The sequence below is a fragment of the Indicator indicator genome, chromosome 1 (genome assembly GCF_027791375.1).
Source record: "Indicator indicator isolate 239-I01 chromosome 1, UM_Iind_1.1, whole genome shotgun sequence".
NCBI lineage: Eukaryota > Metazoa > Chordata > Aves > Piciformes > Indicatoridae > Indicator > Indicator indicator.
In genome coordinates, this window is record NC_072010.1 from 114752510 (window position 1) to 114771832 (window position 19323).

Here is a 19323-nt window from a genome sequence, read left to right on the forward strand (position 1 = left end):
GTGCGTTCAGCTGTGGGCTTCCCTTTGGCTTTAGGAGGGTGTTCAGTTAACACAGTGGTCTAAGGGAGTTGAAGAGGAAGATATTTTCACCAAAGTTAATTCATACCCAGGGCTTTTTGGATAGTTGTTGCGGTGATATTAGGGCAACGAAGCTGGTGAGGGAGCTGGGGTTGTTTAGCCTGGAGAAGAGGAGGCTCAGGGGTGACCTCATTGCTGTCTACAACTGCCTGAGGGGAGGTTGTAGGCAGGTGGGGGTTGGTCTCTTCTCCCAGGCAACCAGCAGCAGAACAAGAGAACACAGTCTCAAGCTGTGCCAAGGGAGGTATAGGCTGGATATTAGGAGGAAGCTCTTCACAGAGGGGGTGACTGCCCATTGGAATGGGCTGCCCAGGGAGGTGGTGGAGTCGCCATCACTGGAGACGTTCAAGAGGAGACTGGATGAGGCACTTAGTGCCATGGTCTAGTTAATTGCTTAGGGCTGGGTGATAGGTTGGACTGGATGATCTTGGAGGTCTCTTCCAACCTGGTTGATTCTATGATTCTATATTGTGACATTAAGCTCATTTACCTGGTTGTAGACCATTATTTTTATTTACGGAGGTTTCTTTCATATAGGAAAAAAGGTTGTTTAAATATTATGCTTAACCAGATTGTATTTAAAAATAGAGCTTTGTGTTTCTCAACAGGCTTGCCTATTTAAAGTGTAGTATAGAGCTAAAATGCAATCCAGACTTGCATTCTTTTATTAACCCTTTGTAATTCTTTAGAGTCATTATTTCAGTTTAAGAGATTGTTTACAATAATTTGCTAGATCAGTAACTTTTTTGGTGAGGAAGGCATAAAAGGGAAACTGAAGCTGTTACAGAGAGATTTAGACTGCTTGTGGAGAACCACTGCCAAAGGTAGCAGCCAAAGTAGGGTTTTTTTTAATTTTGACGTTGTAAATGTGAGGCTTAGATCAAACTTTACTGTCAGACTTCATTAGTCTGCAGCATAGATAATGATTCAGAGTTATCAGTACAAGATTTTAATGTCCTGTGGTACAAGGTTATGTGTGATCTCGATCATGCACCAAAGATCTGCAATAGATAAGGGGCTTCTCAGCCTTGAAGATTAACCTTGACAGGTCCCAGCTCAAGAATAGATCACTGCCACACCTTCAGCTACTTAGGAGAGCTCAAAAAAAGCTTACCCAGGCTGTCCTGTTTATGGATTAAAGTGCTTGGCTCATAGTGAAATTAAATGCAATGAAAGGGTAAGCATGAGACTCCTGGGACCCACAACTTCCTTTGTTCCTTGACCAAATTAGTTTTGGAAGAAACATCTGCTATTGACATGTTAATTGCATGATCAGTGTTCCAGTTTCCAAACACACATATATCAAAGCTTACTGTGTCACCCTGTCCCTGTGTGTTTTCAAAAAACCAGATTTGAACTAGAGAAGTTCATGGCCTTGTCATAGCCTAGGCCTTTACTTTTCTTGGTGCCTGGAACAGACTGCTGCTAGTTTGGTCAAGGGATTGAGTGCATCAATTACAGAAGCTTAATAGAGTACATTTTGTTCTCTGTGGATGGTTGATTTTTGTTCCTGAAAAATAATTAAACTGAGGTTACATGTTAGTGAAGGATGACCAAAGAAATCCACCAACCAAAACTCTTAATTCTGCCTTTCAGAAGGTTATTTTACTGTTGAAAGTACAACGGTGAACTATGTTGTGGTTTAACTGTAGTGTGCAATTGAATCCCATGCAGCTGCTTGTGCACTCCTGGCAGCAAGACAGGGAAGAAAATCCAAAATGTGAAAAGGGGAGAAGTTGTGGGTTGAGATAAAGACAGTTTTAATGAGCAAAGCAAAAGCTGCATACACAAGCAAAGTTAAGTAAGGAATTCATTCACTGATTCCAGGCGGGTGCTTAGCCATTTGCAAGAAAGAAGAGCTCTGTCATGCGTAATAGTTAGTTGGGGAAATGGATGCCATAAGTCGGAACATACCTCCTTTTCCCCCCAGCTTTTCCTGCTGTGCATGACATCCCTTTGGTCAGTTTGTGCCAACCATCCTGGATGTGTCCCTGCTCAGCATCTCATGCACTCCCAGCCTACTTGCTGGCAAGGCGGTGTGGCAAGCAGAAAAGGTCTCGAGACTGCAAACACTGCTCAATAATAGCTAAAACATCCCTGTGCTATCAACACTTCTAATGCCAAATCTAAAACACAGTACAGTACGAGTTGCTGAGAGGAAAATTTATCCCAGTCAAAACCACTACAAATGTTTTTATTCCTTTAAAAAAAAACATACACACACACAAAAAAATCACAAAGTTGGGGGAATTTGTTGACATTTACTTTGTTTTAGATGGGTTTTGCTACAGGATGTCAATGGAATTTCCCAGTTACTGCTGTTTTGGCACCTGTTTGATGGCCATTATCATGGGGAGCCTGTGAGCTGTTGCTGTGTGTGGATTTTCCTGAGCAGTTTGCATGCAGGCAAACCATGTGTAATTTAAAATCAGCTTTCAGTTTGCTTACAGACAGTTCTTCTGTTTCACACTATTAATTTAAATAAACATTTGTACCACTTTCTGATCATCTTTACCATCATTGATGTAAGATAATTAATAAACTGTTTCTTGTAATTTAGCCTGTAAGGTGTATTATAAATATGCTTTATAATACAGAAAACAGGATGATAAATGATGTGAAACTAGCAAATTCAAACCAATTTAGCACCTGTGAAAAAAACACCCTTTTGGGTTTCACAGGAGGGTGGGGCAGCAAATAAATCCCTCTTTGTTGGGGAAATGAAACCAGGGGCAAAGGGCAGGAAATGAAACTTGGAACATACTGGAAAAGAAAGTGATCTCTCAAATGCACTAGAAGTGCTTAAAGATTTTTGACTTTCATCTGATTTTATGCTATGAAAGTCTGCATAATGTGGTCTGTAAATTTATCTTCCTTTAGGATGAATATTACTGTGAAAAAGGCTAGTATTTGTCAGAGTAGAAGATAACATAAATTGATTTGAATTTTGGGGGGGAAAGTTATAAGTGTTTGCATGCACTTTGATTATAAAATTATTTTTCTTTACCTATTGATTGGTGTTTTGCTAAATGGTGGGATTCCAAGTAAAAACACATGCTCCAGTTTAACATAGAAAAATTAATACTCTTTAATACATACATGTTTTTGTGTATATATATATATATGTATATACACACATGTACATAGTAGTAATAATCAAAAAGGAAAGATAAGCAGAAGAGCGATGCACCAGTTCATTACGGTAAAGCAATTCAGAGATTAAGAGAAGGATCCATCACCAATTACCACCTCGAAACCATCATCCCAGGTTCACACTTCAGCTGGGAAGCCCCTCATCATCTGGCCCCTGGACATCCTCAGTAACTGGGAAAGTCCTACATGGTGCATCCACTCGTAGGTGGGGCTTCAGGAGTTAGCCCGAGAGTCTCCTGCTTTTTATAGTAAGTAATGAACATCTCACATAAGTCTTCTTGGCATAAGTCAGTGTGAAGGTACAGACTGTTATGCTCCAGTTGTCAATCCCATCCGGGACACTGGCCAGATGTTCTGGATGTGATGGAGAACCGAGCCATGTCCAGTCAGCACACAATAAAATATTGTCTGGATGTTCATGTTACTATTTGCAGAGGTGAACAAGTATAGAAGCAGTAATGAATCATCATCAGTTCAAATACTCTCATCACAACTCGGGACATAATGCACCATATTATTGTGATCGCTTTCTTTAAATGTTAGTGCTTTAACTTTTTCTTTGTTTAAACTTAGTGAGTGTTTTTTTTTTTTCCTTCTTTTTTTTTTTTTTTTTAATCTATGTAAAACCAAACAACCATACTTGTCATCAGGTCACTGACATCCAAAGAACAAAAAGCAAAGGTTCGTCTCCAGAGCGTCAGCCAAGTAAGTTTGTTTTCGCTACTTACCAAGTCGGAGTCATGCTAATAAGCAAATGTGCACTTAGCATACTGCTGTGAAAATAACACTATCATATTTCAGCTCTTTTCCTGTTAGCATGCAGTTACTTAGATACTTCTCTCCTGTATTTCCGTCTCATTTCCTTTATGTTTTACTGGTTTGAATATACTTTACATGGATGAATTCAGAATTGAAACTGAAACTAAAAAGTAGAATGCTGTGTCACAGGCTAGAAACGCTTTCCTCCTGAGACAGGTAGGGGATCTAAAAGGATCTAAATTTAAGAGAATCGTGGGTAGTTTGTGGTTACGAAAAGCTCTATATAAATCCGTAAAAAATAATCCTGCAGCTAGAGAAAAGTGGCCACAAAACAGTGGGGTTTTAGCTACAAACTGTCAAAAAGTGTGCTTGATTGTTCATGTGTTGTTTTGTTTTAATGAATCAAAAAGCCCAAACCAAGTCTTTCTATAAAGAGAAAGAGAGCTCCCATTCCTCAAAATTCCAAAACTATGTTTTTGTGGTGAAAGTGCAGCCAGTTCTGTTCTTCAAAGTGAAATGTTTTCTTGATTTTTGCTTACTAAACCTGCTGTAACCAAGAATGCATAAGGTGTTTCCTTGGCATTCAGGAAGTTTTGCTTATATTGTATATATGGAATACTTCTACTGGTTCTAGACCAGGTGCATGCTTACTCTGTATTCTGAAGCAGTGAAATCCAAGGCAGTAAGTTCTTTTATTCCTGACCACAAAACAGTCTGAAGTCCTTGGAGCCCAGACACAATGTGCTTAAAACTTTGCATTTTTAAATGCTTATCTGAATAGTGCAGAACATTTGAAAATTTGTTTTTAGGAAACCAGTGAAGATACATTATGAAATATTATTTGAAAATGAGCAGTGGGAAAAGAGATTGTACTCTTGTGGGCTTTGGACATATGCAAGCATCTTGAAGAATTAGAGGATTTATTGGGAGATGGAAAAGGTGTAAAATGTTGCGATAGAAAAAACAATTTTTTTTAAAAGGTGTTATGTGGTAGAGTAATAAAAAAAAGAGAAGAAACTATGATATGTAGAAGGAACTTAATGTGGAAATCATAAATTGAGGGATGGTTTTAGAAAGGGGAAGTCAAGCTCTTGGCATAAAATATGTTTTGAGGAACTATATGTAGGTGGTGTGAAGGAGCAAATCGGGATGCATGGAGGTCGTAGGAAATTTTTTGAATGCGTTTGAAGCAATTGGCAATTGAGTCTAGACTTTTGAACGAGAAGGTGTGGTCTGAGTAGTAAGGGAATCTGATGACACATTATGAAACAAAGCTTTGAGTCAGTGGGAAAGATTACCAACAATTTGCCTATGTGGCAACCTGCCCCAATCACTGATAGCGAACACAGGATTGTTAGTGATGCTCTGGCTCCAGTGGACTGCCAAAGGCACTTGGTGTCCAGCTCACCTTACAGCAAGACCAAATCATGCAATTCGATGTGGGTGAGAGTTGTGGTGAGAGTTGTATCCTCCTTGTTTCCACCAATAGTAAGTGAAATTCAAGAGAATTGTGCTTTACATTAAAAATATGGACAGTGCCCTGTTCCCTTGTTAGTTGGAGGCAAGGTGGTGGCAGTCTGTGTGCTACTGATATAATCATCAAGGGCAGGGTGTCTGCAGCCTGTCTGAGCTGCTGGGCTTAGGTGAAGTGGCAGGGAGTCAGAAGGATAGCTGATTTTTAGAGAGGCTGAGGAAGGAAAGAGGGATAATGATGGGCTGAATTTGGGAGAGAACTGAAAATTCTTGTGGGCTACAGAGATAACAGGAGTAAGAGGTGGTCAGTGTAGACTTTTCAAAAAGCTCCTGCTGATTCTGTGGAGGGGTTTTCTTGTTCTTTCTCCTCCCCCTCTCCTCGTACTTAAGTTAGTACTGATGTAGAAGAAAATATTTGATTTGGCTTTGCTTTGAAAGGAGGAGTTACGCTCTGAGTAGCTAGCTGATACAAGTTTACTGTGGGTGGGGAAGAATAGCTTTCGTTTTCTTAGCCTTAGTTCACTTAAAGGCTTAAGACTTGCAGGAGATCAAATGTAAAGGAATTTTATGCCACTCTATTTTATCTTAAAGTTACTGCCCTTTTTAATTCCAGTTTTTGTCTGCATGTGTTATTTTTTTGAGCATGTGTATGTTTTGGTTACGTGTCTTGGTTTGCTCCTAATGGGAATGTCTAGCAAAAGCAATACAGCTTCTAATATTTTAAGATGTTTATGGGGTAAGTGAATCATGTTGGCTGTTGAAATAATATCTCCTTTTTATTTGTAATTCAAGATTTGCTTGTTTTTTTTTTTTTGTTTTGTTTTGTTTTGAGGTGTGGGTTTGTTTGTAGTAATTTGAGATAGTGTCTTTAAATTGGATGGGATATGGGAATAGTAGTTTCTGTAGGGTTTTTCTGAAATGAATTTTGTTCAAGGCCTTTTAAAATTAGGTAATTCAAAAGTAGAGCTGATTAATTCTTGCTTTTTATAGTGAGAGGAAAGGCTTGTATTCCTTTATTTTCATTAAGACTGTTTTGATTCATTGATTCCTTCTAAGTGACCTGTATAAGGCTAGTGAGGGGTTTCAAGGGCCTGTCATAAGAGGAGAAGCTGAGCAAGCTGAGGCTGGCTGTTCCAGAGAAGTGAAGGCTAAAGGGAGATGTTACTGCTCTCTTCAGCTACCTGAAAGGAGCTTCTAGTGAGGCTGCTGTTGGTCTCTTCTTGCAAGTAACTAGCGATAGGACGAGAGGAAATAGGCTGAACTTGTGCCAGGGGAGGTTTGCATTGGTCATTAGGAAAAACTTCTTTACTGAGAGAGTGGTGAGACATTGAAACAGGCTGCCCAGGGAGGTGGTGAAGTTGCCATCCCTGGAGGTGTTCAAGAAATGTGCAGATGCAGTGCTTCAGGATACAGTTCAGTGGTCATGGTAGTTGAACTCACGGTTACGGTTGAACTCGATGATCTTAAAGGTCTTTTCAGCCTTAATGATTCAATGATAATGAAGAAAAGGTAATACATGTGTCTCTGAATGGTTAAATGATGATATGAAGTGGGTTTTTTTGCTTTCAAAAAGGTGATTGCTTGCCATAATTTAAATGTCTCTATTATGAGGAGTTTGTCATGGTTATTAGTGTAGCTCTGGAGTTTTTACTGCATATGAACTGCTTAAACGAACACCTGTTTAGACTCCTGTGTGACCTTTTCAAGAAATGGTTCATAAACCAATTCTGAACATGTTCAATCTTCATGACACTTGCTGTTTTTTTGTTGTTGTTGTTCTGATTAATTAACATTTTATGTCATTAAGTAGCTTTTAATGAAAAAATATGTCCGGCACAAGGCACGAAGTGCACACGCATACAATTTAACTTGAGAAATGAGTATGTCAGACATCCCACTGGCTTGAATGACATTATGAAAATGGGTGCATTTGTGGTTTTCCACTATCATTGTCTTTCAGTATTTTTTTTAATCTAATTGTATGAAATATTTCTCTGAGTATCATAAACTAAACGTTTTTAAGCATAGATGGTTGTTGAAACTTTATACATAAAATTCCTGACTGTTTTTTTCATATTTGATTTTATGGTAGTTCAGCATAAGTGTACTACTAAATCAAGCAATGTTTAATGATGTAGTTAGATGTACCTTATGTTTAGGTTCCAGTGCTCAAATGGTTTGAATTCAGGTGCTGGACTGTTTGTTGTCTGTGTGATGGTGTCCAGTATTAGGAAGCTGCAGTTGCCTCCTAAACTGCATCTGAAAGATTATAGCTAGAACTGTCTCCTCTTAGAAAAAGAACAGGTAGCTGAGGCAGAAGGTGGTGTTCCTGTATGCCTTGTAAAATCCATTGGATTATAAAATTCAATAAGGAACACCTGCAACATGTGCTGCTCAGAAGTTCTGCAACTGAATTCGTCAGCTGCATGTTGCTTCCTTAACAGTCCAGAAATGCAATTTTTTGTCTTCCTTGTCTAGTTGTCCTGCTACTGGAAGGCATTTCTCCCATATGTGGATTTTGTCACTGTTGCTGTTGAGTCATAAACACCTCGTAAAGTTCTAACTTAAAATTCTGGAAAACTAAATCCTTCTTGACTTCATCATGAATATGCATGTATGCATTCAGATACCTAATGTTATTTTTTAATTCCACAGCAAACAGCTGAGAGATTATTTTAATGTCATGGCTTCCTGGTTTTGACCCATCACAATACAGTATTGAAACATGTTTTCTCCTCGTTACTAAAGAGTTGTTTATTCAGCTTGTAAACCCTTGTAACTTATCAATGACAGCATTAGATCTCTCAAATTGTATGTTAGTAAAGTTCTAAGTCTCTGATGTTAAGCTTCAGAATTAGAAATTAATCAGTGTCTCATGATGGATTTTTTTTCTTGTCAAGTATTGCTACTTCATCGAGCTTTTTTTTTTGTAATTGGGGAGCATTATCTTGATCTGACTCATGTTTACATTGCTAAGATTAATGTGGGTTGAACTTAACTCCTTTAGCAGTGTATTTTTGAAATAGCAGACTTTCTGTAAAATCTCTGGTCAGACTTGAATATCCATGGTAATCTATTACTACTTAAAAGAAAAAATCTAGTTATTGAGTAATAGTGAATAATATCAGCTGTGGTTTTGTATAACATACTGATTACTTTAGCTTGGTGTTCACTTTAATAGCTGTTACAGTATTGTAACAGAGTCAGATCATATTTTACTGAATTTTAAGATTCTTCTGTTTGTTTGAAATACCTTTTCCCCTTTGCAGGAGGAATAAAGTCGTGTGGTAATTAATAAAAGTAATATCAAATTCATACTGTCACACTCAGAGGTGGCTTTTTAAAAACCTTTTTGGTTGTGCTAGTTTTCAGTATTGTAAATGTTTAAGGTCATTTATTTATAAAGAAAACAGAGTTCTGAGACCTTTCTTCCCGTCCTTTGTTATAGGTGATGATAATTTTGTTTAAAATATTTTTTCTCATTACAGGCCAAAGCCATCAAAACAAAGGAAGGCAAAAAACCAAGCCTAGTGACTCTGAAAAGACGAGGTAAGTGTTATGTATTTTAAAATTTATTATTATTTATTATTATTATCTACATAATTTATGTAGAACTTAAAAAGGAGTTAATGTGACTTTGATTTGTTGCTTCCTCTTTGATAATTGTTTTGTTTACATACTTTTCAAGATACAGATAGGTATCATCTATAAGATAGATCTCTGTCTTCCTGTTAAGACAACTGATTAAAGTTCACAAAATTCCAGTTTTCACAAAGTGCCTGTCTGTTGAAAACTGTTATCCAAACCTCAGTTTGGAAGGCATAATTTTAATAACCACTGTTTAAAAACTGTTGCCCAAAAGCAAGTCACACAGCATAACTGTAACAAAAAATGTGCTTCTATTGTAGCAAAAGATAATAGGAATCTTGTTCCAGTTGTTACATACTGTTAAGTTTGAATGTAACAACTGGAACAGGGTTCCTACAGACTTACACCACAACATAACTCCAGCTCCATCTTATTTTCAAGGCCTCTTTGTACTAGTTCTATGTATACCAAATAGTTTTAAAAACTTCTGACACTTCCCATGCTTACTAAAAATAACTTTGGCTGTGAGAAAGCATTGTAAGTCAGTCTCAGAGCTGAATACTAAAAACTTTTACTTACAAGGCTTGTTTCTAGACTTAGATTTTCACTTAAAATGTCAGTGTCTAATTTTAAATACACGAATGCTCCCCATAGAACATACTGAATGTAAATGGTTATGTTTAATGGTTTGAGCCCAAAATTAAATTGAGGTAGAAAGCACTAGAGATTTTTATGGAGAAAATGTATGCTTCCATCTGTGTAACAAAGTTTAACAAAAGAAATAATTATTTCCAGTGATACTGGGGCCAGCATGCATTAAACAGGTTTAGGGAAATCGCTGTATTTGTAGATGATTCCATATGCCAACGTATGGCTTATCTAATAGATTGTTAAGGAGCAAAAAACTCTTACTGCTGACTGAGGCAAATGATGACTTACTATTTAAGGACACAGAGATGGAAACTTTCAGTATTTGAACCTAAATTGCAAAATTTGATCAATTAAGCTCTGACTTCTATGTTCTTGCTTTTACGATTTTTCAGCTAGTGATTTTTAGTTGTGTTTAGGACAAGAATAGGTGAGGTACAGTAAAATGAGCTCCTTACGTTGAAATGAGGAAGTTTTTTTGAAGTCATAATTTTTAAAAGTGTATTTCTCATGTTGAAGAGTGGAAAGGCATTAGGAAATGTGACAGTTGAACCTATTTGTCCCCAGTCCTAACCTAAATGTGACTGCAAAACCTACCATCTCTTGATCTGTGTTTATTATGGTACAATCCTTTTGATTTCCCATAATCTGTTTTGAATACCTCTGTAGCTAGGACAATTGAGACTTTGTCAGAGGAGACGTCATTTATGTTACTTAACTGGGTTGCCACTGACTTCTTTTGCTGTGCACTTTAAGATGTGGTAGAGAGGTGTTAGAATTCACAATGGGAACAAATCCTCTTTAAAGCAAACAAATAATCTACAAAATTGCTTCTCTCATGGGGAAGTTCTAGACTTACAAAACTCTCACTACTTCTCAACAAGTGAGGTACACGATCAGTTAAAACCTGATCTCCTTTTTTGTAAATAGCAGGTGGTTTGACTTCTGAAACTGAGTTCTCTGACCCTGTGAAATTCTAATTTATTTTGAATGATGAATGTTTGATGCATTCAAATGTGGGACAGAACTGACTGTATACTAGCAAAAGGCAATGCAGTACCATTAAGCATTAACTATCAATCTTGGCATTGAGGATTTATGTTAGTGTATTAAGCAATACTTTGCCTCTTCATTATACTTCCTCTGTTCTCTAGTTGGACGTGGTCTTTCTGCTGCAGTAGTGAAAAAATAATTTTGATCTGGGCAGAATAGCTCTGTTCTCCTTTGCTCTCCTTTCCCCCACCATGCATAGCAACCACATGTATTTGATTTTAAGTGATGGCTATGCTAGGATGAAGGACCTGGAAGAGGAGAGAAGCGGAAAGAGACTTATGCACCTTCTTATACATTCCCTTTGGAATGGGGAAGTTCTCTAGTCACTTCTCCCACCCCTTCCTAAGATCAACAGAGCTGAAAACAAGATGGAGAAGCTAAAAGAAAACAAAGAGAAGGATAGAGAAGACTGCAACTTCCCTGAAACGTCAGTGTTGCTTGAGCCAGAAGTTTGTGAACTCTATGAATAGTCTCATAATCCTTGATAGTGTTACAGTATTTATCGTGACTGTGAAGACACACCATCATAATCTCTAGTGTGCAGGCAGATCTGGTGTGGTTGATAAGTGTATATATTTGTTTCTTGTGAATAAAATTGCATATAAAGTACACAATTTCATGATGCTATTATCCTGTGATTTGTAGAGATCACCTTGATTTCAAGACAGAGTCTAAAGCTATCCAGGATAAACTCACCTGTCCTGTGCAACAGGTAACTGGGAATTCATTAGCATACATCTTAATAATATATGATTCATCAGCTTTTAATAACACTGTCCAATATCTTGGTTCATTAAGAAATTTAACACTTCATGCTTAGTGTGACTTCTGTATCAGGAGACAAATATCATGTGATTATACTGATTTATGCTGTCGTGTTTCTGGTAGTCTTCTTTGGCTTCTTCCCCTTCTGTAGGATCTCATGCTGGATGATACTGTAACAGAACATAACTACTTACCTAAAGCAGTGAGTTAATAACACAGCTCCTTCATATCTTAATTTGTAGAAAACACCCCTGAAATTAATAACAACCCTCTCCCCCAAAAACGACCAAACAAAAAAGCCCCCTCATTCAGGGATTTGTAACAGCTCTCCCAAAGCTCTGACTAAATATGTTTTCCTGTATTTGATACATGCGTTTGGAAATAATTGTGGAGCATTTTCTGAAATGGTTGTTTAAAACACTACAAAATTTCATAAATGAGAATTTTCCTTCTCAGCTTTTATCAGCAATGGATGATGAGTCTCCTAAAGTTCTTGAATGAAATCAGGATGTACATAAGTAATTATTCTCTCTCTGTTGATTTGGGGAAGTAGATGCCAAAAATCTGTATTCTGCTTAACTACAGAAACAAAAACAAAACTATGTTCAGGAGAAGGTACAGGTTCAAAAGTAGTATTTTTAGTTGGCTTAAGCTTCATATGTCATGGAGCTTAACATTAAGTTAATATAATTTGTTCTTACCAACAAGTCCGTTTTCTGACAGTGTTAACTTGTATCAGTAGTTCTAGGAAATGGAAGTAAGTTTCAGTCATTTCTTTTCATTAACTCGTTTCTGCATTGTGGTCTTTTCTGTATCTATTTGTGCCTTCTACTGCCTCTGCCACTGTTGTTTATAACTGTCATTAGATCCATGGGTATATTCCTATGTTTGTCCTTTTTGATCAGTTGACAGGATGAAGACAAAATAAGATTGAAATTCATAGATGCTTATTAAGAAAATACATTAATTTGTTAAATTTAGTGTATCAAAAAACCTGATTTAGTTCACAGGAATACAATTAAGTACACCATTAGAATAATTTTTAAAAAATTGGGCAACTCAAAGTTGTCATTTCAATCTTCCCATTCTTCAGTTTTTTTTCCTGCCTACAATTCTTGTCTTCAAAATCCCAGGCTCAAATATTAGCATATGTGGAGGTTAGGGGCAGTTAACTAAAAACTGACAAGCTGGATTACTTCATACAGGACATTAATTCGTGCTGAAATGAGGTGGTGGCCTAAAATACACAAGTGGGCCTCCTTGCTACTTTGTTTTTTTTTTTTTTTGCTTATAATTGCAGGAGTAGATGTTGAAGGAACTTACTAAATAGTGAAATGCCTTCTATCCTGGTAGAATGATCTTCTTCCCAAAGATAATTTGATTTCAGTGTTTCAACAGATCAAGGGAACAGAAGTTCCTAATTCTGCAACTGCTTGTCTTGATTTACAGTCACACTACTGGAAACTCCTACAGACTTGAGGAAATATCTCCAGTGAAAGACTAATAACATAATGCATTCTGAAACCTTCTAGCATTAACAGCTATTAACCTAGATGAAGAAAAAATGTAGGCATGAGGAAATAGTTTCCAGGTTTTTCCAAAATGTTTATACACAAAACTGGGTGTGTATGAGGGGGGAAGAGCATAAAGCCTGGGATGATGGGATCTTATATGTAAGAAGAATTAAAATGATGCTTGAACTAGGCTTTCAACTTCTTGAAGAAGAAAGGATCAAAAACTTAAAAAGTAGGTTTTTCAGAAATCAGCAGCAGTAGGTCCACAAAAATCTTCAGTTTTTAGAAGTTTAAAATAGAATTTTATAATAGTGTGCGTGATTTGCTGCTTTGAAAGTGATAAAACTGCAGAAAGTACAGAATTTTAACAGTTACCTATTGGATGAATATATTAGCTTGCTTGCTTTTAAAAAATATAAGGAAACTACTGTTCTCTTTTCGTCTTGCTGTTTTTCTAAATATTTTAGGTGGATTTAGCTATGTTGCCAGAAGAGATTAAATCCCTCGTTCATGACGGTTATACAGCCTTGATGGACCAGCGGTGTCACAGTGCTGAACAAGCCTTTTCACAGTTGTTGAGTGTTCTAAACCCTTCGGAATTAAAGGTAAGCTGAGAAAAACAATGTAATTTATTAGAGTAATTGAAGTTTATGCTTTCAATGCTGTTTCATCCTTTTCTTCCATCAAAGTAGTCACTATTATTGAATTATTGTCCATGATTTTCATTACAATGCCAATCACTGAAAAGTATTCCAAAGAGGTTGCAAACCTGAGCAAGATAAAAAGAAACAACCTGATGGTGACATAGCATGTGTTTTTGTAATGTTCAACATACATATCCATTTCTATATGCAATCTGAAACATAATTACTAAGAATAATGTAAGATACTCTTCCAAAATATTATATTTGCTGATAAAGTGCTGGCCAATGTCAGCCTAACGTTTTTTCATAATAATGTAGGGTAAAAAAAAAAAAGCTGTATTATTCAGGTCAGATAACTCTTTGATAGCAAATACTGTGAAATTTTGTGTATAAGTATGTATCAAATTGGCCAGTGACCAATTTGTTATCCTAGATTTCATTAAATTATTGTACTGTAGTGTTAAGTTTTGTGTGACAATGCATGTGCACATGTGTTTCTGTGTTTCAAGCTCCCCTTTTATTAAGGGCTGTTACAATGCCAGTTCTGTCCCAGCACGTAATGCACCATCTGGAATTGTGAGCTAGTTTATTAGGAGGGAAAAGATTGAGAGGGGGTTTGTTTCTTTTTTTTTTTTTTTTTTTTTAGTTTTTAAAACAAAACAAAACCCAACCAACCAAAACAAAAAAACCCCACAAGCAACAAACAAAAAAACAAACCAAAACAAAAGACACCCCACACCAAAAACCAAACCAAACCTCCAAAAACCCCTAATCTGCTCAATACTGAACATGAAATACAGCAAGCACATTGTACTGCATGAAGTCAGCATTGTAAGGTCTGTAACGATAGTGGTTCAAAAATCAGATGTTTCAAAAATGTGTCCCTTTGAGATACTTACAGGAGTACCAAATGACCAGCAATAAAGGTGTAGTTAACCTTCACTTTTCTGCTAATTATAATATAAATCTGGGTATAGGCTATGATAAGGATGATGGGAAAAGGGTTTCCTTGGGCTCTTGAGTGAAGATCTTCGATTCACAGTAGACAGTAATGTTCTAAGTACCAGCAAAGTGTTTGTGTGTGCTATTAATATAATTTAACTCTTTCTGCAGCAACTGAATCTTCATATTATTAATTATGTTGTACTCATCTATGGGCATGCCACTGCTCTTCTTGGAATAGGACAACCTGAGGTATGACATCAAGCTGCTAGATTGTTTTTATTTGAAGTTCTGGTTCAGGTGGTTGGACATCCATTTTTTTTGTCTCTTCCTAACAGACGAAATGAGTGGGGAAGGAAAGCTTTTGTCATGCTTTAGAATTGTACAGTTTAAGATCTGAGACCAGATCTTCAATAGTTTTGGTTAAATTAAGCTACCAAATAAAGTATTAATGAAGTATAGTAAAGTATTTTTCTTCTACTTTGTTGTAATGTGTTATGCACTATTCTTTCTTAAACATTCTGCCACTAAAACGGGAGAAAGAATACTTTGGGTTCTGGAAAACACTGAAACAGAAGTGTAGTTTGTTTGGGTTTTTTCTCAGAGGTTTATTTTCATGAATTGTTTAAAAATACTCATTACCTTGGAATGACAAAGAATAGAGCATACTGACCCACTCTACTGGAGGAAAAAAATAGGAGAGGAAAAGTGAAACACTTCCTGCAAAGTCTCACATATTTGTGTCTTGTCTTTATTTTGAAGGCATTGACAAAGGCTGAAGGCCAGTATAAGAAAATAATTGAACAGTATCAGGAAGAAAGATTTGGTTGTTTGGCATACTATGGAATTGGAAAAGTATACCTCAGACAAAACAGGTTGGTATAATACAGAGTTTAAAATTTGATACAAAAAATATTTTATTCTGAGAAACTGTCAAGTTCTTTTTAATTATACTCGTTTATCACTAAATTCATACATCTGACTGAATTAATACAATTTTAAGTTTGTTACTGCAAAGGATGCAGTGAGAGGTGATGAATTTTTTGGACTTAGGGCACAGGGATGTGATTGACCAGCACACTCCCACAGTGGAGGAGGGCTCAAAGGAGAAGGTCAAAAAACTATGGTAGTAAAGAAGGCTTATGCCAACACCAGGATGACTGGAGCATAACCTTGGTTTTAGATGAGGCAGCTGCACCAGTGAGTCACTGGGATAGCTAAAGACTAATGTCTTCCTGAGTGAGCCAGACCAGTGCGAGGGCAGGGTGAAGAGAGTGCATCTGTAGCTCAGCTGAACATAAAGTGCAGAAACCAGACAACTAATGAACTTGAGAGTGAAGGGCTTTGAACTGCCTTCAAGCCATATATTCCTGGCTGTATTTCTGCCCAGCACCCTGATGGTAAGCATGGAGAGACCAGTAATAAGAATTAGATTTGCATTGATTCAACTGTGTATTGCAATTGCTATGTTATGGCTTGTGTTGTGGTTTTAGTATATCACTTATTTCTCTACTGACTACCTATAATGCCTGTGGTGAGTTGATGTTGACCTTGGCTGGTTGCCAGACTCTTATCCAGCTGCACTCCAGCTACCCCCACTTCAAAGGAAGAGGAAGAGAAAAGAAGGTGAAAAAGCCTGGAGTTTGAGATAAAGACAGGGGGATCACTTGTTAATTACAATCATAAGCAAAACAGATTCAACTTGAGAATAAATAATTTAATGTATTGCCTGTAAACTAAGAGTTGGATGGTGAGAAACAGAGTAAAAAAACTAAAATTGCCTTCCCCCTAATCCCCCTTTGGCACAAACTTGCCTTCACTCCCTCATTTTTGACTCTCCTACCTCCTCCTACGCTCTGCCCAGAGGGATGGGGAATGACGGTTGTTACCAGTCTGTAACAGCTCTTCTTGTGTACTCCTTTCTCCACACACTTTTCCCTTGCTGCATTGTGAGGCCTCTCCAAAAACTGCAGTTCCTTTGGGACACAAATACCTGCTCAGACAGGGGTCCTTTGTGATTGCAGTGTGGATATGTTTGCAACTGAGGTCCTCTCCAGGGGCTGCAGGGGATTCACTCCTTTATTCTTTCTTACTTTGATGCTCAAAGGGTTGTTTCTTACACTTTTTAATTTTTTTTAATTATTCCTCACAGCCCTGCTGTATTTTTTTCCTTTCTTACCTAGGCTTTGCCATCCCACCTGAGGGGCTCAGCTGTACCCTGTGGTGGGTTCATTGGAGCCAGCTGGAACTGGGGCAGACCTGTCCTCTCAACAGAGGCTGCCTCTGCTGCACTGGTCCCTAGCCCTCTGCCCAACCTTGCCACATAACGCAATACAGTGTCAAATAAATAAGTTTTATATAAAACCTCAAACCTGCCTTGTGGAATATCTAAAAGACCTGGTCAGAGGGAATTCCTCTTTCCCCCTGCTGCAGCATAGCTAGGTGTAGTCTGAGAACCCAAGAAGTATCTGCATCCCAGTTTCATGGATGTGGCTCTTGTTTCCCTTGGCAGTTCTGACCCATGATGAGGCTGCTTGCGTGTCCCAGAAAGGTGTGCACACACCATGCCACAACTGGCCACCCAGACTAACCCAGGCAGAGCAGCTCCTGTCTGCAGCAATGCCTCATTCTTGCAAAGCATAAGTATAGCAGAATCCTGTGCCTGCTCCCTGGCTGCTCAAGCTGAAGGTCCACATGCCCCCTCTCTCTGTTATTGACAAGCAGCCCCACATTCATGGGTCCCTGGAATATCAGCTCAGGTTCTCAGTCTGCCTCATCTGTGCCTGGGCTCTGGGCCCTTTATCCAGGCTGGCTTACTGGCTCATGTTTTGAGTTGTTTATGCTGAAAAGTCCTTAAACAATTGACTGAATGAACTAGGTGTTCTTTCATTCTACATACTCTTACATTTACCTTTTTTATTTATTTTTTTTCCTTGGATGATAAAATGAATTATGAAAGTATTACAGGCCATGTAGACATTCGTGTATTGTCTGAATCTGTTGCACCTGTTTCAAACTTCAGATTTTCAGATGCACTTGATCAGTTCATGAAATCACAAACAATGGTTCATCACAAGATTGTACCTGGAGTATTAACTTGGCCTACATCATCTCAGGTCATTGAAGAGACACGAATGGAGAATTTACAGGTATGATTAAATAAAAAGATGCAGAAAAACTTGTTCTGTCAAATGGCCTTTCAAAAAAAAAAAAAAAACCAAACCCAAAACAAAACGACAAAGGCTTCTCTCTGCCTCCCCATTGTCCAGGCCAAAGACAGATGAGGGGTGGCATGGAACAGTCAGTATAAGCACTGCTGCTCATTGTTTAGTGTCTTTGTCCTTCCCAAGGCCTAATCTTTATAGAACAGAACTCTTCTTGGGACAATTCAAACATGTGAGAAGCATCCTATTTACAGCATGAGGGTAGAGGCTCTGTGTCAGGCTCGATGCTCAGGTATTTCTGTGCAATGGTATGATTCTAATTTGCTCCAATTATTTCATAATGTGCAAATTTCTTTGTTGCATGTTACCAAACACAGTGTTATGCTAGAGAGAATGGGTTAAAATTTTGAATTAACAAAAATGTGAAGCTGAAAACTGCAGCAGTGGTGCTAAATTTAAAACCAAATAGGAGAGTTTGACCATGTGGTTCTTGGTAGATGCAGTAAGAACTAGTTGCATGGTAAAATGGTTTGACTTGAAAAATTTTGACTTGTGGTTCTGACATTACAAATTGTGCTCTCACACTAAACAGTTTGGTTTGGATATTTTTACTGTTATTTTAAAAAAAGAATTAATTGAGTCACTATTATTTGTGAAGGGTTTCAGAAGAACCATGCTGTGATAGGGAAGATGCATGAGCTTCCCTGCATGGAAGCAGTTTGGCACAGTAAAATTTGTTAGGTTATTCAGGTTATTTGCTATACTACATTGACCTGTTTTGTTTCTGGTAGAAGCAGCCAAACTGTTGTTTCCTGAACAAAAACTTGACCTAAAGATTTCTCATAGACCTCCAGCTGACACCATGATAGTGTGCTCACAGCAATACATCAGTAGTCTGGGACTGCTGGAGAGTGTAATGGAAATATCTGAGAACATAACTGGTGGTTTGTTTTTTTCTAACTATGCTTTATTAACCTGGGCTCAATGTCAAGCTTGTGGGACTTGAACTGACTTTTACGTAAAGCTCCTGTAATATCTTTACCTCGAATGCTATTCTGGGAGATCTCTCTAGCTCCAGTGCAGGACCATGTCTGAGTTTTTTCTGGCAATGTACTTGTTCCTAAAACCCAGATTGCAGGTGTGGCAGTCTTGAAACGGTGGGAAGTGGTGGAAATGAGCAGTTACTCCATTTTTGTCATATTACCTGAGTAATGTGGTTTATCTTTTTGGTAATAGAAAACTTACTCTGTTCTCATGTGTTTGGAACTGGTCAGCTTGTAAATAAACATTGGTCCAAGATAAACCTGTGTGCAGGGATACCAAGTGTCGATAGCAGTTCAAATGAGCATTTGAGTGTTTTGCCATAAGAGGACAGTCTTCCATAACTTTGTCTAGAAAAGAATTGTTCTTTTGACATCAGTTACCTCTTGTTCACAAAGAGAGGTGTGTTTCACTGTAGCATTCTCTAGGAGTTTGTAAGTAGGTATTGAATCTTGTCCTGGTTTCTGTGCAATTTGTCTTAACATACTTTTGTGTTTCTCA

The 19323-nt window shown here is 37.7% G+C and overlaps 1 protein-coding gene across 1 annotated transcript in view; it reads left to right on the forward strand.

The window, feature by feature from the left end:
• The window catches only part of TTC3 (tetratricopeptide repeat domain 3), a 67731-nt gene that overhangs the window by 16893 nt on the left and 31515 nt on the right, over positions 1-19323 (forward strand). The window contains exons 16-22 of the mRNA XM_054399566.1: positions 3882-3936; positions 8952-9012; positions 11398-11464; positions 13499-13636; positions 14789-14869; positions 15380-15492; positions 17640-17766. Coding sequence (XP_054255541.1) covers positions 3882-3936; positions 8952-9012; positions 11398-11464; positions 13499-13636; positions 14789-14869; positions 15380-15492; positions 17640-17766 — 642 coding nt within the window. The remainder of the gene's footprint in view (positions 1-3881; positions 3937-8951; positions 9013-11397; positions 11465-13498; positions 13637-14788; positions 14870-15379; positions 15493-17639; positions 17767-19323) is intronic.